This window comes from Spermophilus citellus (genome assembly GCF_964194105.1).
Source record: "Spermophilus citellus genome assembly, chromosome: 14".
NCBI classification, from domain to species: domain Eukaryota; kingdom Metazoa; phylum Chordata; class Mammalia; order Rodentia; family Sciuridae; genus Spermophilus; species Spermophilus citellus.
In genome coordinates, this window is record NC_138194.1 from 83260018 (window position 1) to 83287296 (window position 27279).

At 38.0% G+C, this 27279-nt stretch overlaps 1 protein-coding gene across 1 annotated transcript in view; it reads left to right on the forward strand.

The window, feature by feature from the left end:
- Positions 1–1555: 1555 nt before the first annotated feature.
- SLC30A8 (solute carrier family 30 member 8) overlaps positions 1556–27279 on the forward strand; it is a gene marked incomplete at both ends in the record, with an annotated part of 37376 nt that continues 11652 nt past the window's right edge. The window contains 4 exons of the mRNA XM_081266397.1: positions 1556–1626; positions 12425–12624; positions 20830–20976; positions 25008–25161. Coding sequence (XP_081122523.1) covers positions 1556–1626; positions 12425–12624; positions 20830–20976; positions 25008–25161 — 572 coding nt within the window. The remainder of the gene's footprint in view (positions 1627–12424; positions 12625–20829; positions 20977–25007; positions 25162–27279) is intronic.

The window sequence follows — 27279 nt, forward strand, 5'->3', positions numbered from 1 at the left end:
TTTGCAAAGTTAAGGATAAGCACTTTGAGAAGGAAATACTTTGGTGGGTCTTCTGTAAAAGACCCAAAATTTCATGCCATTTCCCTCAAGGACAGATGGCCTCCCCAGAGTTATCTCTCTGGTTCCCCACCATCAACAGAAAGTTAAAAGTCAGTTAGGCAATAGGGCCATATGATTACACCTGGTGATTTAGGTCACACGTGATGGTCTTTGAAGCCTTATGATTTGTAAGAGGTGCAGTTCCACCACAGAAGTGACAGGAGCTCTTACATTCTTCCTCTTAGCCAAGGGCAGCTTCTCTTCTCACTGCCAACTTCCATTACGATTGAGCCCCATTCTTCTGATAGGGGATGATATTTATCTTCTTAGGCCATGGTGAGAGATCTTCACTCAACAAGATGGGAAGTTTTCTGTGACACTGGGCCACAGGGTTATTCTGGGACTAAACCACTGTTTTCAACAGAGGGAGAAGGCAAGGAGGGCTCAGGGTCAGGGGCTCACTGCTTTTTCCATTCCGCCCTAACTTACCTCTCTATGCATCTGTGCAAGTCTGTGGTCACATACAAATACCGGCTGTTGACCTAGCGCTTGTCAGTGGGTTATAGCTCCCTCTCCTGTGTGGAAACGAAGCGTTTTGTAATGAAGTAGAATGTCAATTACCAGGAGCTGTGAATCGAAGGTCTCTTGGGAGCAGCTCAGAAAGCTCCGTTCCTGAGAGCTGTGATTGGTATGCCTGATAGGGTTTCCTGGGTGAGTCATTTATCCTCAGTAGTGTGCACCCTGGCCAGGGAGAACACGATTCACTCCAGTTCTCCTGTGAGTGAGGGATGTTATTTACTTGAAAGCAGAGTCTACCCTTCTTCTGCCTGTCAAAGGGTTTCAAAGCTGCTGTACCAGGAACAGGTTCAGCACACAGACTTCAGTAACTAGTGACCCTTGTCCTCCTCTTCAGTAGAAAAAATTCCTAAATAGTCCTAGGGGAAAAGAAGCAAATCCTGACAACTGCTTGCAGATCATCTTAGAACTCAATCCCAGAAGAAGTGTTTTTAGGTAGGAGGAAAGAGTGAGGCAAAAAAAAAAAAAAAAGGAAAATAAAATTTAAAAAGCCAAGAGACTGGTGTACAGAAGGGTAGCTATTTGTAGCTCACTCAGGTGTGCTCTGAAAGTCAAATCCCTATATCAGCATTTAGTAGGAAACCCTTAAGCTTCTCTACCTTTTAGAAAGCACAATTTAATCTCTCCCTCCTCTCTCTCTCTCTCAAACACACACACACACACACACACACACACACACACACACACACACACTTCATATGATCCCACCTGCAAGTCTCCCAGGGAGGCAGTTTGTATGGCCAGGTGATGTTCCAAGGAGGCTGTAATTTCATAAATCTACTAAGAAGATTGACGTGGGAGGCTCCTTAATTTAAGTCCTGGAAGGCTTTTTCTATTTTCCTTGGGAATTGTGTGAATAATTGCAGTGCGGCTTTGCGTCCAAAACTGGACAGTGAATCAAACAACAACGTCGACAACAACAGCTCTTATCCGGGCCACCATGGAGTTTCTTGAACGAACTTCCCTGGTGAATGACAAAGCCCCTAAGATGTACGCCTTCACACTAGACAGGTAACATACATCTCTGTCTGCTTCTTCACTTTCCATGCCTTAAATATTCAACAAATGCCCTGATGCTGTTGCTTCTGAGTGTTTTGCAACTTGGGGGCATTTGGGAACATTTAGAAGCAACTGATTGACTCATATAATACATACTCTGAAAAGTGCAATCCTCTATATAGTTGATTTGATTCCTTAAATATCCATTAAGTGAATGAAGAAAACATTTTTAGTAAAGCATTTTTTTCTCTAGATTTTTTATTTTACAGAAAATAGACATACAATCTAATATGTTTGCTTTTCCTTCTCTCAATTACTCTCCAATTTTAGATCATAAAATGTATTAGTTATATTTAGAAACAATTAAGTCTTTACTACAATGGAGGAAATTATGGTTATATTGGTCATAAAATTAATTATTTTATATCAATAGATATGTTATAGCAAACATTGCAAAATTTAATGTTCTACAGTTTCAACTCCTTTTATTGACTCCCACAGAGCTATATGCAATAGATTTGTTCATTTTTTATACATATTCAACAAATATTGATTGGATATACCTGTGCTAAATTTTGGATGTATGATAGAAAAGAAAATATTCCTGGTCCTAGGTTTCTGTCCTCTTGAAACTTTAGAGTCTATTGTAGAATACACATAATAAAGGGTAAATTAAAAATAGCATGCTGGGGGCATTTGATGAGACTACATCAAGACAATCTAGGTCTTGGTTGAACTTCAGTTTCAGAGAACTTTTTTTTCCTCCAGAAGTTAACAGTCTGAAGATTAGACAATAAAATGGAATTGGAGTAAGTTTGGGGGTCCCTGCATAGAATTCAGGATCAGAGAATGTATATCAGATTGAGACCACGGCACAGTAAAGAGAGAAACATATAAGAAAGAGATCTTGGCGTGTTTGGGAAGATCAATCAGAATGGGGACTTACGAGACACACTCAGTATATACAAATAAATGAATTAACATCTGAAATGAATTCACCTTGGGAACAGAATTTAAGAGAATACTTATTCATAAATAGCATATGTAAATATGTAATGCTTTTGTTTGTTTCCTGGAACCAAATTAATATTATAAAGAATAGCAATATATGTTTGATAGCATCAAATATTTTAGTAACTGCAAAGCAATTTTTTTCTAAAGGACATTTATAAGTTTGCTTTTTAAAAAACTATATAACAAAGAATCTAGCACTTGTATTATCTCATATTGGAAGAGCTATTTCTTAGACAATAAGATGAGATGTAATTTATTTTGGTCATGAACACCAAAAACAAAGCCTTACGTTAAGTCAGGTAGAAATTTTGGGTGACAAATTTTTAACACTAAGGACATTGCTAACAGAGCATCTCTATGTCATTGAAACCACAGTATTTCTTTTCTTGTTAAAATAGACTATTAGCACTCTGTGGCATGCACGTGCGCACACATACATACACACACACTCACACAGCCATTTATTGTTATAGTTCTCATTCACCTCATCAATGGGCATGGTTTTCAAGACATAGTATTTTTTGAAGTCATCTTTATTTGCTGGTCAAATAAAAAGATTAAATCTGGAGATGATTTACCCTGCTCCTTCTTTTTACTAGGTAGGCAATGAGTACCAGAGATAGCAAATGCTTTGTTTAAGGTCAGATGGTTCAGTCTGGCACAGCTGAGATGCAGACCCAGGCCTTCTGTTTGTCAGCCCAGGACTCCCCTTTCATCTGCACCTGCACCTCCATCACGTGCCCTCTGCATCCTTCACCTAGCTCCTCCTGAGGTCATGTACACCTCAGTTCCTCTGCTCATTTCCTTTCTATACCTCCTCCATTTCCTTTGTCGTATATTTTGCCCTGTCTCTATTTCATAAATGACTTTGTTCCTTCATATTCCTTCTCTTTTCTCCTCCATTTCTTTTCTTCTACTCCTCACTAGATTGCTATTTAAAGTTTTACCTACTGTTAATTAATCTGGAGGAAACCTTACCCTGTAATTCCACAAAGGGAGTGTTTCATGTATCTGTTGTTATCCAACAAACTATTCCCAAACATCGTGGCTTGAGCAACATTTCATTTTACTACTCATGATTCTGTAGTTTGGAATCTGGGTGGGACTCTATGTGGAATCTCTTGGCTTTGCCCAGGAGGCTGCATTCTACTGGTGTCTGAGCTGGGCAGCAAGGTCCAAGATGGCTCCACCTGCATGCCTGGGGTCTAGGTGCTGGCCTTTGCCTATGGTCTTGTTCTTCTTCCCATGGCTTCTTTCTCTTTATGGTGACTCATTTTATCAGGTTAGCCTGGAATTCTTTATATGGCAGTGCAGGGTAGCAAGAAAGCAGCTGTGGACACTGACAGCTCTCAGATAGGCTAAGCCCAACCCTGGCAGAGCATCATTTTTGCCACCCTTAATAGATTAGAGCAAGTCTCAAGATTCAGATTCCAGAGGTGGGGCAAAAGATTCCAACTATTGATGGCATGTATAGATAGGATGAAAAGTCATTGGAGTTCATTTTATACACATTTTTACTACAAGAAATCTTAATAGTGGGCCCTGTAGGTACCATGACCACTATTGTGCACTCTTCACTTTCTTCTCAATTCCTGTTTCAGTAATGGGATTCATGGTAGCAAAATGATATTTGTGTAAAATTGACATACACAATTGATATGTTTTCTTGGCCCTGGGTGCCAAGAAAGCAATGCAAGGAAGCTAGGGCAGGGACAGCTGGTAGGGATGAACTGCTGGAATCTTTTCAACAATGATTTAACTGGTAAATATTCACATCATTTATCTGTCTTATTTATCTATCTTAAAGACATGCAGAAAATTGAATATTACTTATTCAAGAAAACCCACCAAGTCTCAGTGAGAAGTGAGTCAGGGCCATTTAAGTCGAGACCTGTCTATTACCTCCTCCCTTCCAAAAGTGCATGTGATGGTAGCTGTGCTTTGAATAGTTGTAGCCAAAAGACAGAGATACCTCTCCTCCCAGCTTCTAATTGAAGGCTATAGTTCATTCTTGCTGGAAAAAGCATTTTGAATCACTTATTGCTCAAGATTCATGTTTCAGAACGTCTGTGCAACATGTATGTGGCAAAAAGGAAGAAGCTTCCCTTTCTTCACCCAACCCACACTCATAGGGTAAAATGTCTACTCAGTAAGGTTCAGAATACTCCTGTCCCAGCTTGCTCATAAAATAGAAGTTCTGTTTTAGGCAGAACAAGCAAAGAAAACCAGGGGTTAACATCTTCATTTAGCACTCTACTTACAGAGTAAGTGTCACTCCAGGAGAACGAGGTCACTCTCCAACCCATCTGCTCTTGGTGAATGGTGCAAAAATAAGGCACAAGAATAAAGAACCAGGTATCTTTCCATTAGATGATTGATGGTACACAAGTTGAAATAATACTGGAACAAAGAATAGGGATTTTCAAGCATAAGAGTGCTGCTATTGAAAACAACAAAGACTTTTCTGGTGAACAATTATGAATAGGCTGATTGCTCCATTATAGTAACAAGTTAAAGGTAGAAGCGATAGATATTTAACAGAAGTAGATAAGGTAGGACAAAGGTAAGAAGAGCCCTTCTGGACTTGGTGCTAGCCTCAAAAGTTAGCCTCAAATACCCTTAAAATAGTCTGTTATTAACTAAATGTTTAAGCTCTCCCTAAATTCATATGTTGAAGCCTGAATGACCAATGGGACTAAATTGGAGATGGGGCTCCTAAAGAATGGATTAAGGTTAAATAAGGTTGTAAGAGTGGGGCCTTCATCTGAGAAGATTAGTGTTCTTATAAGAAGAGAAACCAGAGAGATCATTTTTTTTCTCTCTGTGCATGTATACTGAGGAAAATCTCTGTTGAGAATATAATCAAAAAGTAGATATCTATAAGCTATCAAGAGATACCTTCTGCAGAAACTGAATTTGCTAGTACCTTGATCATGAGGTTTCAGCATCCAGAACTTTGAGAAAATAAAATAAGTCACCCAATCTATGGTATTTTATTATAGCAGCTCAGGCTGACTAATGCAGGGCACAAATTTATTGGAACATTTTGTGTCTCAAGGCATTGTTGAAAACTGTGGAGTAGTCATCAAGCAATTAAAGAGGCCAGAATCTGAGAATAATACCAATATAGGCAGAGTAATCAGAAGCTTAATATTGAGGCCATGAAAAGAAGCAGTCAAAATGAACACAACCAAAATAGTCTCCATCCTCAAGGGATGAAAGAAGGATAAGGATGACTGCATGTGGTCAACAATGTATCTAAGAGGCATGACAACAGAGTCTGCACATAGAATAAAGCCAGATAAAATAGATTCCACTATACTAGACAAGCCAAGTCACTAAACAAATAAATAAGTAAGCAATAATAAAAAGTCAACAAGGAGGCTGGGGTTGTGGCTCAGTGGTAGAGTACTTGCCTAGCATGTGAGAGGCACTGGGTTTGCTTCTCAGCACCACATATAAATAAATAAAATAAAGGTCCATTGACAACTAAAGAAAATGTTTTAAAAAAGCCATCGAGGAATCAGTATTCAGAATTACCACAACGTACTATATAAAATTTCCAGTTTTCAACAAAATTTCATGAGATGCAAAAAACAGGAAAGAACAACCTATATTTGGTAAAAAGCTAAGCAACAGAAACTGCCTTTAAGGAGGCCCAGATATTAGACTTGGAATTCAATGATTTAAAACAAATATTATAAATACACTAAAACCATTAAAGGAAATAATGTTTAAGGCATTAAAGATAGATGTGATCACAATGTTACATCAAATGGAGGATATCAATTCATAGAATATATTAATTTTAAAAAATATATAAAAATGTAAATTCTAGGATTTACATGTATAATAAATGAAATTTTATAAAATTGATGAAGGGGCCTAACAGTAGAACTCTTCTACTGGCAGGATGCAACAGAGAAAAAGAATCAATAATCTTGAAAATAGAGCAATAGATACTATGCAACAAAGAGAACAAAGAATAAAGATTGAAAAGAAGTTAGTATAAACTCAGGGAAATGTGGTATGGAATCTAACACATTAACATAAGCATAATAGGAATGCAAGAAGGAAAGTGAGAAAGGAGAAGAAAAATATTCAAAGAAATAATGGCTGAAAGCTTTTAAAATTGGGTTATGTCATAGTTTCTTACTACAAATCCAAACCATAGGTGACAACATAAAATTTATACAAATAGGAAAGGATTGAAATAAAATATTTCATTCTACAAATAATACCATCAAGAAAAATCAGCCATGGGTTAGGAGAAAATATTTGTTAATTATCAGATTAAGGCTGTGTATCAGAATAAATAAAAGATTATTATAATTTAATATTTTAAAGATAAATAAATGAACTTAAAAATGCGTGAAGAATTCAGATAGACATTATACATTTATTAAATAAATAAATGTATAATAAGCATGTTAAAACACATTAAATATGCTCAATATCATTAGTCATCAGGGAAATAATAATCAAAATCACAGTGAGATAACTACTTCATAACCACTAGGATGTTTACACTAAAGAAAAAATAAAATAAAACAATAACAAGTGTTGGCAAGGATATGAAAAAATAGGAGTTCTCATATGTTGTGTGTGGGAATGTAAAATGGTACAGTGCTTTGAAAGACAGTCTGGTAGTTTCACAAGGTGTTCAACATAGTTACGTTATGACACAAGAATTCCATCCCTAGGTATTTATTCAAGAGAAATAAATAACTTGCATAAAAATTTCATAGAAGTATTATTCATAATTATTCCCCTGAACCACCAAAGGAAACAATTAACAAATATATGAAATATTATATATACATTCCAGGGAGTATTACTCGGAAATAAAAATAATGAAATATTGATGTAGTGATTTGCTATATCATGGATGAACCATGAACACATTATGCTGAATGAAAGAAGCAATTCACTCCATTTATGTAAAACGCAAATGTATAAAGACAGAATGTAATTAGTGGTTGCCTGAAGAGATGAATGTCAGGAGACTGGAAAATTACTGCTAATGGATAAAGCGTTTCTTCTTTTGGGTGCTGACCATCCAACTCTGAATATGCTAAAAATCATTATGTTATATATATTAAATGGGTCGTTCCTTTGCATGGTAGGTGAATTTTATCTTAATAAAACTGCTAAAAGGTGGATGATTGGTTAATTTCCAGGATAAGAAGTTACATCTAATTATGTGAACATGTCTGTCCCCCTGTTTCCCCTAAACTACTACTTTCTCTCCTCAAACTGCTTCTTTCACATCACTCATTTATTTCACAAACATTAAGTGAGATAGAATCCCAACACATATGTACTGGACATCTACTATGTTTGAGAAAGGCTTCCATGCTCTGAAAATGCAGGATTATCTCAAGGATTATCTCAGGGAAGACAAGGAGAGTAGTTAAACAGGGGAGGCAGAAACCAAGATACGCTAAGGAATTATAGAAATGTTCTCTCCCGCTGTGACATTTATTCTTCTTTAGGAATAGAGAGTCCATCTCCAATCTTGTTGTCACTGGAGTAAGCTAGAATAAAGAGTGCAGTCAAAGGGACAACCAAAAAAGTTTTGTTTTTTGATTATTCAAGGATGTTTGAGTCAGCTTTTTCGCTGCTGTGACTGAAAGAATTGTAGAGGAGGAAAAGTTTATTTGGAGACTCACGGTTTCAGAGGTCCCAGTCCATTGATAACCACCTCCATCCTTAGGGGCTTGAAGTGAGGCAGACAGAACATCACTACAGAAGAGTGTGGTGGAGAGAAGCAGCTCACATGATAATCAGAAAGCAGGGAGATCCCACTTTCCAGATATAAACTATGTACCCCAAAGGCTCGCCCCCAATGCTCCACCTCCTCCAGCTGCATACTTCCTGTCTTCAGTTCCCACTCAGTTAATCCTATCATGGGATTAATTTGTTGATCAGATTAAGGTTCTCATAGCCCAAACACTTCACTTCTAAGTTTTTATGCTTTGTCTCATACATGAGCTTTTTGGGGACCCCTCACATCCAAACTGTAATAAAGGCTTAATTATAAAAGTGCTTATTCCAAAAGTTGTTTTCAAATATACTTTATTCTTTTGGAAGAACAATGGCAATAATAAAATTCAGTTCCATTATTTAAGAACAACTTTAAAAAAATGTGCACTTATCTTGTTCCAGACACATTTGAAGTATTTATATGAACTAGCTACATATCACAGCTACCCTAGATATGCTATCATGAGGAAATTAAAGCACAGAGAGGTTAAGTAATTATCCCACAGTTATAAGATTAGTGAATGGTAAGACTGGATGGGAGTTCATCTTAGGTGATGGGATGCCAGCACCCAAGTCCTCAGCCTCCACACTATTGTCATCTACTTAACCCCATCTCAGGAATCTGTATGCCCATCTTCTTGATGCTCTAAATAGAAACTTATGAGACATCTTTAAGTCCCTCCCTTCTCTTGTTCCCTTTAACTGACATTGTAGATTAGCAAGACCTGTTGATTGTATCTCCTAAATATCACTCAACTATGTCTATTTTGCATTTTCATTGTCTCCACATGGTCTGAACTGCCAGTGTCTGGGCTGTAGTCATCTCCTAAAGGATCTTCATGGTTTGCCCCTCTATACTCCAGCCACCCAAGAAGTACCCTAAAGTGCTTTAGAAATGCAAACCACATAAAGGTACTTCCCTGCTCAAAATTTTCCATTTGGCCTCTTCCCACTTCCCTCTCTCTGCTTCCTGACCACCACAAGCAGAAAAGCATCATTCCATAACACCCTTCTGCCATGATATTCTTCCTCATCTTGGGCCCAGAGCTAAGGTATTGGCTGAACATGACTGAACCTCTGAAACTATGAGCCAAAATAAACTTTTTCTTCTCTATGTTGTTCTTGATAGGTATTTTGGTCATAGTGATGCAAAGGTGACCAATACAATGCTGTAGGAGTCAATGGTGTCTTTTCCTTTCTGTTCAAGCTAACCTTTTGAGCAAGAGAGTATCTTTCTTGCCTTTGTGCATCTGTAGCAATGACACCCTCTTCTGGTGATATTTTTTGTTCACATAAATCTTCTGATCATCCTGTAACTTGCTGATAAGACATCACCTCTATAGAGGGGCCTTTCTTTACCTCTTCTTCTTGAGTAGCTATTGCATGGAAGTTGACTACAGATAACAACCGATAACAACTGTGTAATGTATTTCTAAAAGCTATTAGAAAGGATTTTGAATGTTTTCAACATAAAGAAAGAATAAAAGTTTGAGGAGATAGTTATATTTAACCTGATTTAAACATTATAAAATGTATTCAAGTATCAAAACATCATGTTGGCCCAATAATATGAATAATTTTTTTAATTATAAGTTAAAAATATATTTAATTAAAAAACCAAGTGTCTTCCTCTTCACTCTCCCAGTCCCTGTCCATTATACATAGCCTCTGTTACCATTGATGCAGTTGCTGTTTGTCTCTATTTTCTGGATATAAACTCTTACATCAGAATCTTTGCTTGTTTCATAGGATACAGTATCATCAATCCCTCTGAGAGTGAGGGTGCATCTTAAGCATGCAACAAGAGTCACTGAATGAATGAATGAAGTGTTGGGAAATGCATGGTGAGATCAAGGCCTTTGTTGCCTTTTCTAACAGGAATAGTGATTTGAGGTTCTTGGGAGAAGTATTATGAAAATTAAAAAGCAGGTGTAGTTATATCGCATATTCTCCATATATGGAATGAGAGAGTAAAACATAACATTGCCAACTCCATTTCAGAGATATAAAAGCAAAGGGCTTAACTTCTATCACCAAACAAAATAAAATAAAAAATAAAAATAAAAACATACCTAAGATTATACAAATAAAGCTTCATTTTCTAAATCCCATTTAAACAGATTAATTCAGTTCAAGACTACTTGCATAAAATTTCTAATGTTTCTTTTATCTTTGCTCCTCTATCTTTTCTTCTTGATGCACTTCGGCCTATTATTCCGACTCTTCAAAGTTTTGACCACATTTGAATGCATGAGAATCTATTGGGTTTTATTCATTAATAGCAAATTCATATTTCATTTTTTGATGCCTCATAGCATTTACTATTTTTATAACCCTTTAAAATAATACTTCTTAGAATTCCCATTGTTTTTTAGATCCAGAGCCTGTTCTGCATCTAGAGACATTTAGATCATGTTGCTTTAATGAAGTGATGAGGAATGTATTTTAACTTTGTTTTTTAACTTCTTGTGGGGTCATGGACCCTTTTGGGAACCACTGAAGACTGTTAGCTAGTGTCTCCCAATGAATACACACAGAGACACATATAAATATCATATCCAATGCTAAATCCAACCAGGCTGACTCTGATAGCTGAGAATAGGGTAAATTCTACCCAAAACCACGTGATTGCAACTCAGTGGATATGAATGACAGGATCACAGCAGGATCCTAACAGAGGATCCTGATTCCTAGTTCTACATAGTTACAATCTTATCAGTGTTAAATCTTCTATATCATTACTTTTAACTTTATATTTAATATAGAGTGTCATGTAAAATAAGCTCCTCCTTTCCTTCTCACTCCTACAGTTAGAGACCATGAATTCAAATCTAAACTACTGGTATGATTACCAGCAATTTTTCTCTTGGTTTTGTGCTTTTTTGTGAGTCTAGATTTTCTATAATGAATATGTCTGCCTATCTATCTATCTATCTATCTATTGCTTATTCATTCCAAAAATATGATATAATGTTAGAGACCACATAATAATAATCAGCTAAACTCAAACCATCAGGTTTTTAATGGTAATAAGCCAAATGAAATCACTTCTCAAGCAGAAGCTAATTTATTGCCCTGTTCTTTCTTTCATTTTTCTTTCTCCTTCCTTCCTTCCTTCACTGACCCCCCCCTTCTTTTTTTCCTTTCAGATCTAGAACTGTGAGGTTCTTAATTCCAATAATCTCATTAATATTTTCAAATAAGTTTATTTTAAAATTTAAAAATCTTATTAGTTTAAGATCCTTGGACACTGATATCTCCATGAGTAAAAATGGGTTTTAGGCATACTGATACTGAGATAGGGAAGCAGCACATGGAATGGTAGAAGGACAATGGGTTGGCCTTTCTGCCCTATCATTTCCTCACCATTGAACCTCCACCAGTTACTTAACCTCTCTGAACCTCAGTTACTTCAGCTGAGAAATTCTGCAGTTGGATTAAATGCTGTCTACAATCTTTCTATTTATGAAATTCTAGGATTTCATGAATGGCTCTAAATCACACTTTATGCTCTGGCAGAACTGATACTCACTGCCTACTTTGAGAAGGGTGAGCAGGTTTCACTCTCAGCATGACGTTGATTGGTAGAGTTTGTCTACCAAATAGTGGTGGTAAGAAAGTTTTTGAAGGTCCCTACGGACTCAGAAGGACAAATAGTAACCCGGGCTGTCATGTGCCTGAATCCTCAGTCAAGCTCACATAAACATAGCATGCAATGTCCCCTGGTAGATTTTATTATCGCCCAGTTCCAAGTGAAATAACTGGAGAAGTCTTGCATTAAAGTCGATCTTCCTCTTTTTTCTGCTCTTTGATGTCTCTTAATCATTGGTTGATATGGATAAGAAAATGTTTTCGCTGAAGCACTGTGGATACAGAAGGGAATGCCTTGCTTGCTCCAAACACTCGATACTTTCTTGTAGCGGGATCTGTGAACTAAAACTTCCGGGCTGGTTAGCAAACTTCCTAACAGCAGCTCTGCGAGGGGTTTGCAATGATGCTCACTTCTTGCTTCTGTCAAACCCAACCACAGTGCAGAACTCCAACAGAAACCTGTGAATAAAGATCAATGTCTTGGAGAGAAGCCAGAGGCACCTGAGGCAGGAGGCATTTATCACTGCCACAGTAACTCCAAGGCCACCGAGAGCAGGGTGAAGGAGCAAGCGCACGCCAAGTGGAAACTCTGCGCGGCCTCGGCGATATGCTTCATCTTCATGATTGCGGAGGTCGTGGGTGAGTACTGCCCGGGAATGCTCCCCCGGCTAACCCAGCAAACAAACGGAATCCTGCATCATTAGGGGAGGGTTGCCTAAGTTCTTCCTTAAGCGTAAGATTTAATATTTTCTGTAAGAATAAACTAACAATATGCTTACCACAGATAAGTTGGAAAATAGAAGAAAGCAAAACAAAATCATTATTTAACCCATTTGAGTGTTAACCTCAATAACATTACTGAATATTTTGTGCAAAATATTTTTTTTTTTATGCCTGGCTCACAGGTTGTTTCTTTTACATAATGGAGAGCATATTGAACGCCTTTCACTGTGCTTTCACATACTGCTCCAAAACATTTTTATGCCTGAACAATATTCTATAATATGCTCACTGTAATTTACATAACCATTTCTCTGTTGTTAGACACTTAGGGAGTTTTTTCTTCCTTGTGGACAAGACTGCAATGAAAAATCTTGAATAAACTCTGCCTGCCTTTCTGTTAATCCTTTCAAAGCCATTTCTTGAAGTAGAAATCATTTGTTGAAGGCCATTGTTTTAAATCAGCTTTTTCACTGCTGTGGCCAAAAGACCTGACAAGAATAATGTTGAGGAGGGAAAGTTTATTTGGGGCCCATGGTTTCAGAGGCCTCAGACCACAGATGTTCAATTCATGGTCACTTGGAGCCATCCTTTCCTGGCTTTTCATGAGGCAGAACATCATGGAGGAGAGCACACTGCTTACCTCATGGCAGTTGGGAAGAAGAGAGGAGAGAAAGAGAGAGAATATGAATATGAACAAAATCCACTCTTCAAGGGCTTGCCTCCTGGGATCTATTTCCTCCATCTAGACTCCTCCCCACCAAAATTCTACCACCTCCCAACAGTCCATCAAATTATGAATACTAATCCACTGATAAGGTTAGAACCCTCATGTTCCAATCACTGCCCAAAGGTACCCCCTCTGAACTTTACTGCCTGGGGAACTAAGCCTTCCACACATTAGCTCCTGGAATCAACATGAGATTCCAGATCCAAAGCATAGGTGTCTTTTACCTTTTAATTTTTGCTTTGCCTTCTTAAAGTTTTAAATTTTACATAGGTAGTATATAAAACTTCTCATTCTGATTTCTTTTACTATATTAATGTTTAATAGCCCTTCCCCTTTGATTGAGAAGATAAATGACATGTTTTAATAGTTGTTCAAATTTTAGCATTTAATTTTTAAATCAATGTGAAAGTAAAGTGGATTGAAAATTCTTTTTTTTTTAAATAGCTAACAGTTCTTAGCCTAACATATGGTAAAATAATTTTCCTCATTCATATTTGATTGTTTATTATCTATCAAACTTTTATAAATAATAAAATATATATCTAAGGTCATTCATTTATCTGAGTTCCTATTCTCTCAATAACATAATTGATGTAGAATTTTTATATTATAAGATATGTTGTATCCTCCTATTTTTAAGAGGAAAAAATAACAGCTATTTATTCCTGTTTGTTATTCTAATTAAACATGCATCATTTCTTTCAGTTCTCCCACAAATCTAATTATGATTTTATTGAATATGAGTTAATTTAAGAATACAAATATTAGTTGAATAATTAAAATTTAACTATAGTTTTCTCTTTGTTGTTCTTTTCCTAGGTTTTTAAATTTTAAAATTATGTGTGCTAAAATGGAAAACAATTTTAATAATTTTCCATCCATAAAGAAACCAGACAACTTTCAAAATATTATGGTTATCTCTTTCTTTTTAGATAACACCATATATATATATATATATGTATATATAAATATATGTATTTCATAACTGTGGACAATATTCAATTGCTCATGTAAGAGATGACAAAATGTAAACTAAGCTCCTCCTTTCCTTCTCACTCCTACAGTTAGAGACCATGAATTCAAATCTAACCTACCTAGAGTCAGAAGTTTGTCAGTAGGGGAATGACATGGGTACTGACAATTATCTGGATTTTGAAGGTATTGATATTAAGCTAATTTTCCTAAAACATTGCTCTTATCATATTATTACTGTCTTCAAAATTCTCCAAGTGGCTTCGCTTCGTCTAGTTCAGTGGTTCAGACTTTTCCCTGTTTCCGCAAACAGAGGGAATTTTGCTGAACACTGGCCTAAACTGATAAGGGTGCTTATAGCTGGAACAGACTGGTTTACAAGCTGCCACTGCGTTAGATCTCACTTGGCATACCCAAGTAAAAAGAAATCAATATATTGGAAAGCTCTGGCATCTAGAACAAAATGAAAAATTCTTTCTTTGGTTTCTCAGACATTCTACAATCTTTCTGCCAAACTGAAATATTAATTCTTACCCCATCCTTACCTGACTACTCTGTTTTAGTCAGGGCACGTATTCATTCTCTTCAAAATACCTATAGTACCTTGGAGTCCCAATAGCTTTTGCTTTAGTTGTTGTTGAATGCAAAAAATCCTATTCTTATTCTCTACGGTAGTTGAAATCCTGGTCATAATTCAGGACTTCGATCCACAGTTCACCTCCTCTCCAAAGCTGTTCTTGACCCTATTCGAGAAAGTAATTATTACTTTACAGACCACTTTTGGGAATCCAGGAAGTCTTTCTGCAGGATGTAAGCTTTGAGAAAGCCCTGGGTAGAGACTGAAATGTGGACAAACATAAGATAAGAAGTGTTTTTCAGATGGAAAGGCCTGAATAAACAGTACCCTATTTACTAATGTAGTCTAAGAGGTGATAAATATGAGACCTTACCTTGAAAGATTTCTAGTGGATAGGTGGGAAAGAGGACAGGGAATGATGTGTTAGAAATGTGGGTGCCATTGTTTGAAATAGACCAGCATTTCCAGTTTATCAAGCCTTCTCATCCCCTTTATTCTGGTTGTAATTCTGGTCCTTTTGGCTTGAGTACTTCTTGCTCACAGGAAGGACTGTGGGATGCCAAACTTGCTTAGTCAATCTCTGGGTCTTCATAAAGGAAGGCTGAGTAAAAACTCTCTGCCTTTCTTCTATGACCACTAAGCTAAAGATATAGAGACCTGGAGCTTCCAGAGACCCACCTTTCCCATGGAAAGGGAGGAAGTCTGTCTATTTTAGCACAGTTAAAGGTAACAACTGGAGACAGGGCAGAGTCCTAATGACATATTTTGAATCTTAAGAGATGGCTATATCTGATCTGATCCCACACAGATTTTTTTTCTCATTTAGGTGAGCCAATAATTATGATATCACTGTTTTTTTAAGTTTGTTTGGATTAGCACCTATCTAAAGGCAGTGTTAAGTGCAGTAGTTACTGGAGGGTATAAACAGAATGGTAGTTGGAGGGTCAAGAAAAATTGAGGCCCAGCTGGGGAATGAAATTTATCCTATAAGCCTCAGGGAGAAATTGACATTTAGAACAAGGATAAGTAAGTCATTGAGCTATGTTTAGGAAGATCACTTTCACAGGGTATAAAGCAGAAGGAAGAAAGAACTAAGAAGGGAAGGATTTGAGCATAATATGTCCACTCTTCATGGGCCTTTGAACTTTTTGAGTCAGGGCTGTTTTTGGTTACTTGTAAAATTCCTCACTGTAGAAAAGACATAAGAAGGAGTTATGCTGCAGATGGAAACTCATATCTCTAAAAAGATGAACACCCAGGCACTGAGAACTCAGAAAAATAACCTCAAGTATGTCATTGCTGGAAAAAAAATGAGGATGGTCAGGGAGAGGCGTCAGAAGCAGGCCTATTCAGGGCTGAACAGGGTAGAGAAAACAAGAGATAACATGACAGGAATACAGAGCTGAGAGCATGCTGGGGAAGATGATAAGTATCTGAGAGCAAAAAAATTTCTCACTTACTAAGAGAAAGATATAGCTGGGTGGGATGAGAAACAACATGCTTTTGGATAAGGGTACAGCCAGGGTGTCTCAGTGGCTCAGGTCACAAATATTTTTCAGGGTTCTTAAAAACTTAAGAAATGTTAAAACATGGCTATAAAATCTGTGGTAGATTTTAAATACTTGTTAAACAATAACTCAATGAGATTTTGATATAGTATATTATATAGTACAGTATAATACTTCTATCCATAAGATAATTAAAATAGATTTTAAAATGTCAATTAATAGTATGCAATGGTGTAGCCCAATAATGTTGTCAGATAAATAGTCACCTTTTACAGTCCTGTCAGTCCTTTTACAGTCAGTCACCTTTTACAGTCCTCTGTTCTCCATGGAAAATATTATGGGCTCTATTATTAAGAGATTATCTATATTTTTCCCATGTACTGAGGCTTTATGTGAGGCTGAAGTTAAAAGCAATAAACTTCTCAATTTGGCATAAGAAATTTCTAGGTAGCATAGCATTCAGACAGTAGCATGGATATTGCTGGCAGTTTTTCGTGAAGTTTACTGTGCTAATCAGGAGCAGAAACAGCAGAAAGATTTGGAAAACTTGCAGTTTGGCTAGAAAACTGTGAGTACAACTGGCGTTAAAGAAGCTGTGATAGTTAAAAAAAAAAGAAAAGAAAAAGAAAAGAAGATAGCCACTAAAGAGATGCTGCTAAGTACTCTACCCAGAAAAAATAGAAAAGATGGCATGAGAGCATCTCAGGAATTGGGAAGACCACACCCTTCTCTGGATCAATAATATAAAAGTAAAAGTTCCTTTGAGAAGAGACCAGTGGGACATACTGCTTATACAGGAGGGCCTAGGAAGTTGTATCACCCTGCTCAGCCATCCAGGCACCCAAAGGCTGCTGCAGAGGCTGCTGTAGCCAGACCAGGGGTTGGCTACTTCTCAAGGTGGCAGCAGACCTTGGCATCAACCAGGTGGTAGTGGTTCTTCAGGAATATAGGATGCTGGACTTTGGGGGTCATGGAAATTTCCACCAAGATTTCAAAGGAAGGCTTGGGAGGACAGGCAAAGTGTAGCAGAGTTGGAGTTCCTGCAGGAGGCACCTGAGAGTGATGGGTGAAGTGAGAAGGATGCTGATGCTACAGTGGATACCGCTGAGATTAGGAGATTCCAGTACCATGGGATGTCTGCTGAGGATAACTGCAGGAATTGAGCAGAAATAAGCTGGGAAGGATACCACTGTGGGCCACAGCCAGCAAGATTATAGGGGAGAGCTATTCAAGCTCTGTGAAGAGAACATCATGATGCCACGTGCCCCGGATGCTGGATAAGGAGCTATAGGCTTTGCTTTCCCAGCTAGATTTCAATCTTGTTTTGGTCCCATCTTTTCTTTTGATGCTCCTATTTCTCCCTTTTTGAATGGAAATGTTTATTCTGTGCTTTTATATACTGGATATATGTAACTTGTTTTAATTTTTACAGGAACTCACACTTTCTCAGTGGAGGTGTTGGACTTGGACTTTGGGGAAATACAGAAACTGTTAGACTTTGAGGGATTTGAAAATGGACTAAATGTATTTTGTGTTGTGAGGTGGGCATGAGATTTGGGGGCCAAGGGCAAAATGTTGTGGTTTACACATGAGGTGAGACAATGCAAGAAAATTCAGAGGTAAAATTCCTCCCTTGCCTTGTTATAAGTGCACTATTCTGCATGTCTTACTAAGAATTCCATAAATATGACTGCTACAGCCTTAGTTTATGCCTTTATCCTATTTTTCTGTGGCTTTTCCTGTAGCATTTTAACCTCTAGCTCATATCTCTGAAAAGTCTCTCCAGTCATGAGAAGTTTAACCTAATCAGTGCATTAATTTCATTGATAGGGATTGACTGGGTGATCACTGCAGGTAGGTAGGGTATGGCTGGAGGAGGTATGTCATTGCGAGTGTGCCTTTGAGGTTTATATTTGGTCCCTGATGAGTGAGTATTCTCTGTTTCCTGATTGTTATGTCCTGATCTGCTTTCTTCTGTCATGCATTCTGCCTTGATGTTCTGCTTCAGGTTGGGCCCAGAGCAATGGAGCTGGCCATCTGTGGACTGAGACCTATGAAATCATCATGAATGACAAATAAACTTTTTCTCTTCTAAAATTGTTCTTTTCAAGTCTTTGATTCATAGTGTTAAAAACAAACAAACAAACAACAACAACAAAAAAAAACCAGACTAAAACATGTCTTGTCAAGAATTCCATAAATATGATTGTGACAGCCTTAGTTCATGCCTTTATCATATTTTTCTGTGGCTATTACTTTAACATTTTAACCTCCAGCTCCTTAGCCCTTCAGTCATCTTCCATATTCCATATTTGTTGCAAAGATATCTCCCAAATTTCAAGTGCAATCATGTAACAACCTTGGCTCAAAATCTGAAGTAGATCCTATTATCCCATTGAATAACATTCAACTTCTTTAGCATGACATATAGTACCCCACACAAGTATCCCTGACCTGCCTTTCAAGTCCCATTTATAGTCTTGCCAATACTTCATATCAACTGATTTCCACAAATATGCCACATTCTTTCATCTCTGTATCTGTGTCCCTGTTCTTGTCTCTTCCTGAAAAATGCTTTTCTTCTTGCTAATGCTTATTTCTCTCTTCTGTCTAAAGTTCCTCAATATTTCGAGTGCTCTCTAGTCTCCTGACTCTTTAGAAGGTCTTCAGTGCACTGAATGTTAGATCACTGAAGAGAGGTGATTTATTTATCTTTGTGCACTCTGTCCCTGGTATCATGCACAGTAAGGCCCAATAAATACTGGCTGGAAGATTGAATTAATTGTCAATAACCTCCCATGCTTTCAGGAGCAAGTGCAAGTGCACTCATAAACTTCGTCTTGCAAACAATTTGCTCTATTGGATTCAGCAGTGGTTGTCCAGTTTTCTGGATGGTTCTCATAAGCAGCTCTGATTGTTGCAAAATGATTCTCATTCCCAGGCTTTCATATTAACATGCTTCTTCCAAAGCAACACTTCTTTCTCATTGTCTCCTGACTCCGCACAGCCTGTTGAAGAATTCCTATAGGACCATCTCCTTGACTTAGACTACAATTTCTGTGCAGCACATAGGATCATCATCATTCATTGCTGAGACTGCAGCATGCTGCTTATCTGCATGGAGTCATTCTCCAGGCAAGAAATAATGCATTATTAACACAGCTTTATTATCAGGACCAAGTTTGGCAGATAGAGCAACATTAGAGGATAATTGGAAGGACAGCTGATTTGTTAGCAAAATGTTGCCTTTTGGCTAATGAATCATTCCGATTTTTGCACTGACAGCTCAGTAACAAGCTTGAAGACTACTTTGCTTCAGACCATTAAACTTTGACAAACCAGTTATTAAGTACAGCTAGAGCCAACGGTCTGTGGGGATTATTGCAATTATGAGCTATCTCTGTAATTTTTTTTAATCATTAGGCAAGACAAGGTGAGTCTGATGAGGGCGGGCCTGATGACTGACAGTCCCTTGCTTTGTAGTACACAAGGCAATAAACAGCTGCAGGAGGACTAATCAGTCAGCAAAAGCTCTTTGCTGGGAAGATGTAGTAAGAGCAATAAAGGTTATTGCTCTCAAATGACAAATCCTGTTCAGGAAGAGAAGGACAAGGCTTTCCTTTAATTTCTAGTTTGGAGGCTGAGGTCTTTTCAAAGGAGAATTAGAGGGGTAAAGAGGAAACATCCCAAATGGAGAGAAAAATCAAGGCTGGACTCGTGCTGGGAGTCTTGCTGGGCTCAATTCCTATGCTATTTTGAACTCTTGTGGCATTCAACATGCCCATTGGACAGTACCCGCCCTTTTCCCATTCTGCTCCTCCCTATGTGTGAAAGGGATCTTGAACTCAGGTGGATAATAAAAAACCATTTGAACAAAAAGAAGTGGCAAGGACTATGGTAAAACTACAAGTCAATTAATTATACATCTGTGGGCCAGATGGCAGCATCTGGTCTGCAGATAGAGGTCCAGGTCCTCAGCGGGCACTTTGAGACCCTTTGAATCTGCCTATACCCCACAAGCATTACCTTTCTATATTCCCCTTTTTAGAATCTGTATGCTCCAGTCTAACTGGGATGTTCTCCACATGTGCCCTACACTTCCCAATATCAAATACTTTAATTTTCCCTTGAAATTCATTTTTATGTAATTGAATCGTATTGACTTTATGGGTCCATTTCTTTATCTGTCAAATTATGAAAAAGGAATAAATTAAAACAAGAGAAGATGCCTTTCTCTTCTAAAGTTGGGTGAGTCCGTAACATTTTTCATCAGCTATGATTAGAATTGCTGTGAATCTAGCTGCATTCTGGGCCTTATGATATTTTGCATTCCTTAGGTGGGCACATTGCTGGGAGCCTTGCTGTCGTCACGGATGCTGCCCATCTCTTAATTGACCTGACCAGTTTCCTGCTCAGTCTCTTTTCCTTGTGGTTGTCATCAAGGCCTCCCTCTAAGCGGCTGACGTTTGGGTGGCACCGAGCAGGTATAGTTCTTCACTTGAAAAATAACCAAGTGGCGCTACAGAGTCAAACTAAGGGTTAAAATGGAAGGTAAAGAGTGAAGCCTTGTTCAAAAGTCTCTTAGGGATACACATCTTTGTGCCCAGGATAAAATAGATATGGGAATGTATGTTGCTAATATTAATTCAACTAACAACCAGATGAATGGTGCTACCTCTTGTTTTATGGGACAATTGGAACACATGTGTCATTTTAGGAGCCACCCCAACACTAGGATCTCAGTATATGTTACAATGATAATGCTATTCATTTAACTACTTGTATTCCTGGAAGAGAGGATTAAGCTAAAGTTTCTGCCATATTGCAGAACAAGACTCAGAGAGCCTAAGAGAGTTGCAGAGATTGAAAAATTTCTCCCTAGGAAGTCAGGAACACATCATGGGCCTTCCTGCTCACAGAAAGCATTTAGTCATTGCTATGGTTTGAATGCTGCCTCCAAAATTCATGTTGCATTGTAATTGTCATTGTGACATTGTTAATAGGTGGAATCTTAAAGAGACGATTACATCATGAGGGTTCTGTTTTTAGTAGTGGATTAATGCCTTAATTGCAGGAGAGGGTTCCTGATGTAAGGATGAGTTTGGCCCATTCTCTCTGTCCTGTGCATGCTCTCTTGCCCTTCTATTATCCTGTGATGCAGCATGGAGGCCCTTGCCTGATGCTGACACCTTGCTCTTTGGACTTCCTAGCCTCCAGAACTGTGAGAAATAAATCTCCTCTCATGATAAATCACCCAGTGCTTTTTGTTAGCAGAAAAAAATGCACTAAGACAGTCATCAGAGAATGTCTGAATATATTGCTCAATCAGTCATCACCAACACAACAGAAGAAAAAAGAGGAGGAGGAGCAAGAAATGAAATTGCACTTTGGGGAGCTTTTTCTTCCACTGAGTAATTGCTTCCTTTTATTGAGGAACTGGCCTGGCTCATGGCAAAGGTTTACTTTCTGGGACCTTCTAATTTTGGCTCATTTTTATAAATTCATCTACCATTTCTTTCTCCCCAACAACTGCAATTCTACTTCTCCTCCTCTGTCCTGGGAACCAAAAGTTACAGCTCCATGTTTTTACATTGCTTGAGAAAATCAATATAAAGGAGAAGAGGGCAAAGCAAGGACACCCATGTTGCTAGCCTTCACTGAAGTGTGCCGGTGGATGAGGACCACAACTTCTAGACTAACTACAGACTGCAGGTTTTCAAGTTTAGAGTGATAGGAAGTTCTAATTTCATATTAAACAATTTACCATTGCAGATATTTTGGGATTGCTTTCCCTTTATATTCAGAGAGAGATGAGATAATAAAAGCAATAAAGAGTTTGTCACCGTATAATCTGAGAATGCTTCCACCGTTCCTGAACAGAGCCACACTTGAAAACCATGAACCCATCATTTGTCTATATAATTTTTTGCATGTATTTCATTCTTACCAATTCCATTGATCAGAGCTGTTTTGTAAATGTAAGTTAGTTTGTAAACACAGGATGGACTCAGAATTTAGGTCATTAATGCCCTTTGTCAACTTGGTCATGGAAATCCATGAAAGTTGATATTCCAGAAGACCAAGGCTGTTCAAAAGAACCCTCTGCTACAAGAGAAAATATTTAATAATTGAGTATAATATGGCTATTGAGAATTTTAAATGTGGTGGTACAACTGAAGAATAAGAGTGATTTTTATTTTAAACATTTTCATTTAAGTAGCCACACATGATGGATGGCTATCATGCTAAGTAGACATATAAGTGAGCCCATCCTAGTACACCCACAAACTGGTCTGACCAACCTGATGGCCTTACTCATCTCATGGTTTTCTTAGCAATCAGAGTACCATTTGTCAGTGGTTCCTGAGGTGCTTTTTAATTTAGTTTTATTTTAACTAGTTCCTTTTGGATTTCTGTCCTGTTGAGACCTGACTCTTGTTTCTTGGTGTTTGGGATTTACCATCCCAGCTCCTTGTCTCACTGTACCTCTCTGTTCCTGGCTTTAGAGTGAGACGTGCTCTATTTCCATATCCTGATTTGGATTCTTACAGATAGGATGTTTGCGACTTGATATCTCTGAATCCAATCTCTGTTTCCAGATAACCATAAATTCTTGAGTGTGGTCCTTATTAATTTCTGCAAAGGGAGTTTTAAATAGTCTGAGCAGACTAATAAAATAATAAATATTTTTTGAGTGTTTGCTATATGTCATATTGGTTTCTCAGAGTTCCCTTATCAAAGTGCTTCAAACTAGATGGCACAAATAAAAATTTTTCATCTCACAGTTCTAGAAAACAGAAAGCAAGGATCAAGACATCAGCAAGATTGGTTCCTTCAGACTGTGAGTGAAATCTTTCTCTCTGAGCTGCTGGGGTTCCTGGGTTTGTAGATCCCTGCTTTAATCTTTACATGTTATTTGTCCTGTGAGCATGTCTGTATCCAGATTTCCTCTTAGAATAGTTATAACAGTCATATAGGATTATGGGACTACAATATGGCCTCATCTTGACTAATTATATCTCAAGGACCCTATTTCTAATTTCATAGTATGAGGTACTAATAGTTAGCACTTCAATAGATGAGTTTTGGGGGGACACAATTCAACCCATAGCATATATGTTAGACATATATGGCATTATGTTTTTAATATTTATTTTTTAGTTTAGGTGGATACAATATCTTTATTTTAATTCTATGTGGTGCTGAGGATCAAACGCAGTGCTTCATGCATGCTACCTGAATACTCTACCACTGAGTCACAACCCCAGCCCCATATATGGCATTATTTATAGATAAGGAAACTCAGGCTCAAATAGGTCAAGTGACTTGTACAAAGTCACATGGTCGGTCACTGACAGACCATCTGTATCTGATACTTGAACTCATGCCCTAAATACCTGCACCAGCCTTTCCCATAGTATGAGAAATATTCCGTGAATGGATGGATAGTAGATGATTTTAACTGTCATATGGACAATAATTACACATCCTAATATGCATCAGAAAATAAACTAGCACATCAAATTCATAATTTCATGGATAAATTTGTTTAGGAAGAAGCTGAGGGTGCAAAGTTGAATTTATTTGAAGAAAACGTGAAGTGACTAATGAGACAGGTGGCATGTGAATATGGAAAAAGCCGTAAAGGTTGTATGTAAATGACAGAGGTCTGGGAAATAATAGCTGCACACTGGGTAGCAGTGCTTTACCTCACCCAGACTACAGGGAACTGACATCTGAGATTAGTTTATAGCAGGTAAGGATGACAGTATGGAATGTACCTGACCAGTGATTCACAGAATATTTCTAGACCCCAGTGGGTCTTTGGAATCCACTAAAGAGGCTGAGTTAAAGATCAGGGTAGGTGTTCAGCCATGCCTAAGTAAGCAAAGGTACTTTCCTCCGTGGGTAGATTGAACACTATCTTACCTTTAATATTAATGTAACTGTCTCCATTCTGATGCTTCTTTTCCGTGCAGTAGCTCTTAAAAGGCAGTTAGGGTGTTGATAAGGCTCTGAGCTCGCCTTTGTGTTTACAATATGTCGGGTTGGCAAATGAAACTCATTTTCATCAAGTACGATTTTATTTCACTAAAGGTGCCGGTACTGGCAAGTTGTAAATGTTTTATGGTAAAATTAAGAGTTTCTAAACACATTTTACTCGTTGTGTCTCATTATTTCATCCCCTAATAAGTTTCGATCATTTTAGCACCTGTTTAAATTAAAATCCCTGAGGAAAACAGTGAGGGCAGGCAGCAATTAATATGTTCTAAAGATGCTAAAATTGCTTAGAAATGTGGCTCATAATGAACTCAGACACTGGTGTTTTACGAATGCAACATTATAGTGCCTCATGTCAGCTCTAAAATCCACCCACACTTTTGCTTCATGAATCACTGAGTGAACTAGTTTGAAGCTTCTTTCTCTAGGGAGAAAAGCAATCTTATGACTCGAGTATAAGTAGGTGATGTGTGGGTCATTTGTGAGGAGTGTCCTTGTGTGTTTACATCCCTAGAGATCCTTGGTGCCCTGCTGTCCATCCTTTGCATCTGGGTGGTGACTGGTGTGCTGGTGTACCTAGCCTGTGAGCGCCTGCTGTACACTGACTACCAGATCCAGGCGACCGTGATGATCGTCGTTTCAGGCTGCGCAGTTGTGGCCAATATTATGTAAGTCGCCCCCATGCTAAGAGCCCATATGGTTTATCATCAACCCTGTCTAGTTGAGGACTCTTTTGGAAACTCATCTACTTGTGAAGATGATAACAGATCTGTCACAGTGTTCCAATGGCTCTAAAAGTGACATTAAGGCTATAGACTAAAGAGATTTTAAATATTGGCTTCTATGACCTACCCATTTTGAAAGTTTCCACTGCACCGGAGACAGAGCCAGGATCTTTTGATACACATTATCTGGCTTAGGATTCACAGCACCCCAACTTCACTGATTAGGAAATTGCACTTCAGTGGATGAAATAGAGTGCCAGTTATGGAGAGTCAGTGTTTGAATCCAGAACCACAGACCCAGAATTGAGCTCCAAGCCATTCCGGGCATGTTGATAGTTCCATTGGGGATAATACTTTCTCCTCTTTAATTATTTTTGGCTGAAACAGATTATGAGTTCCCAGAAAGTTGAGTTAAAAGGCATCTTAGAGTTTATTCACTTCAATTATCCTTCTACTTTTTAATGCCCTTTTCCAATATCTCCATAAAATTGCCATTAGTTTTGTATATTATCACAGAACTAATAACAGGGAAGTTATTTTCCTCAAAACCAATATTTTTATCTTTGCTTCACTGTGCCTGCATGAAAATTCTTCAAGATACGTTAGCTAGACTCTCCCTTTAGTTTCTACCCATTCTCTCATCCAGGCAACCTTAAATCAATCTTATCAGAAATGATGATTGAAAATCTCTTGCATATAGGTTTGCTCTTCCCAAAGTTAACTACTGGATTACACATGACAGTGGAGTTTGGATCCCAGGGTTTTGATACTTTTGAGTTAATTTTCCCCTTCTTACTTGATGATCTAATTCTAAAACTATCTATCCATCCATCCATCCATTTATCTATCTACCAACAATCCACTACCTATCTACCTATCACCTGTAGAAGACAGAAAAATGACACTCCAAATATGCCCACATCCAAATCCCTGGAATTTCTGAACATGTTAATTTACATAGCAAAAATAATTTTGTAAATGTGAGTAGGACTCTCAGATGAGGAGATCATACTGAGTTTTCCACATGGTTGCATGTAGCCATGTGGGTCCTAAAATGAGGAAGGTAGAAGTTTAGAGAGAAGAGCAGATGCTACACTGCTACACTACTGGTGCTGACACTGAAGCTGGAGGGAGGGACCTGGGACCATGGGATAGAAGTGGCCTCTAGAAAACGGACAAGGCAAGAAAATAAATTCCTTCCCACAAATCTATCAGGAAGAATGCAGTCCTGCAACCCCACGTTAGACTTCTGATTCCCAGAACTAGAAGATAATAAATTTACATTGGTTTAAGGCATTAAGGGTTTGTGGTAATGTTACAGCATTAATAGGAGACTCATATACGGGTTGAACGTCCTAATCCCAAAACCCCAAATCTGAAATGTTCTAAATGCAGAAACTTCTTGAACACCAACATCTGCTCAAAGTTTCAGATTTTTGAGCATTTTGGATTTTCAGATTAGAGATGCTTAATTCATAAAGTCTATGCAAATATCCTAAGATATGACAAACTCAAAAAATCCAAAACGCTACTGGTGCCAAACATTTCTGGTATTCAACCACGACTACCTACTTGTCATCTAGCCATCTTGCAGTGCAGCTTGATACATGTCATGAGGTCAGTTTTTACATGGGAGTGAAGAAGACAGCAATGGAAGAATGGTGCTTTGAACACAGGATTCTAAGAGAGGGCACAATGGAATCTCTGGAATTCAGGGACAAGCTGAGCACATTTGGTTCACAAATTCTGCCTTGTATCACTAAGTCTTACATCCTGGGGCTGCGGTCCCCCACCTCTCAGTTCATGAACTATTGTTCCGTCTCAGAGCTAAACGATCAACAGAATAATGTTTAATCTGCCATCACTAGCTAGAGCCTCTCTCCTACCAGCTAACCTGAAACTGCATTTCACATTGGCACTGGAAGAAAGAGTGTGGGCAGATCAATGCAAATCTATCATTTTGAGGAGATAAATGCTCTAGAGCACATGTACTGCTGACTGGGGGTCAATAACATCATCTTTGCATAAGGAGAACAATATGTCCTCAAGGCAGCAGTAAGA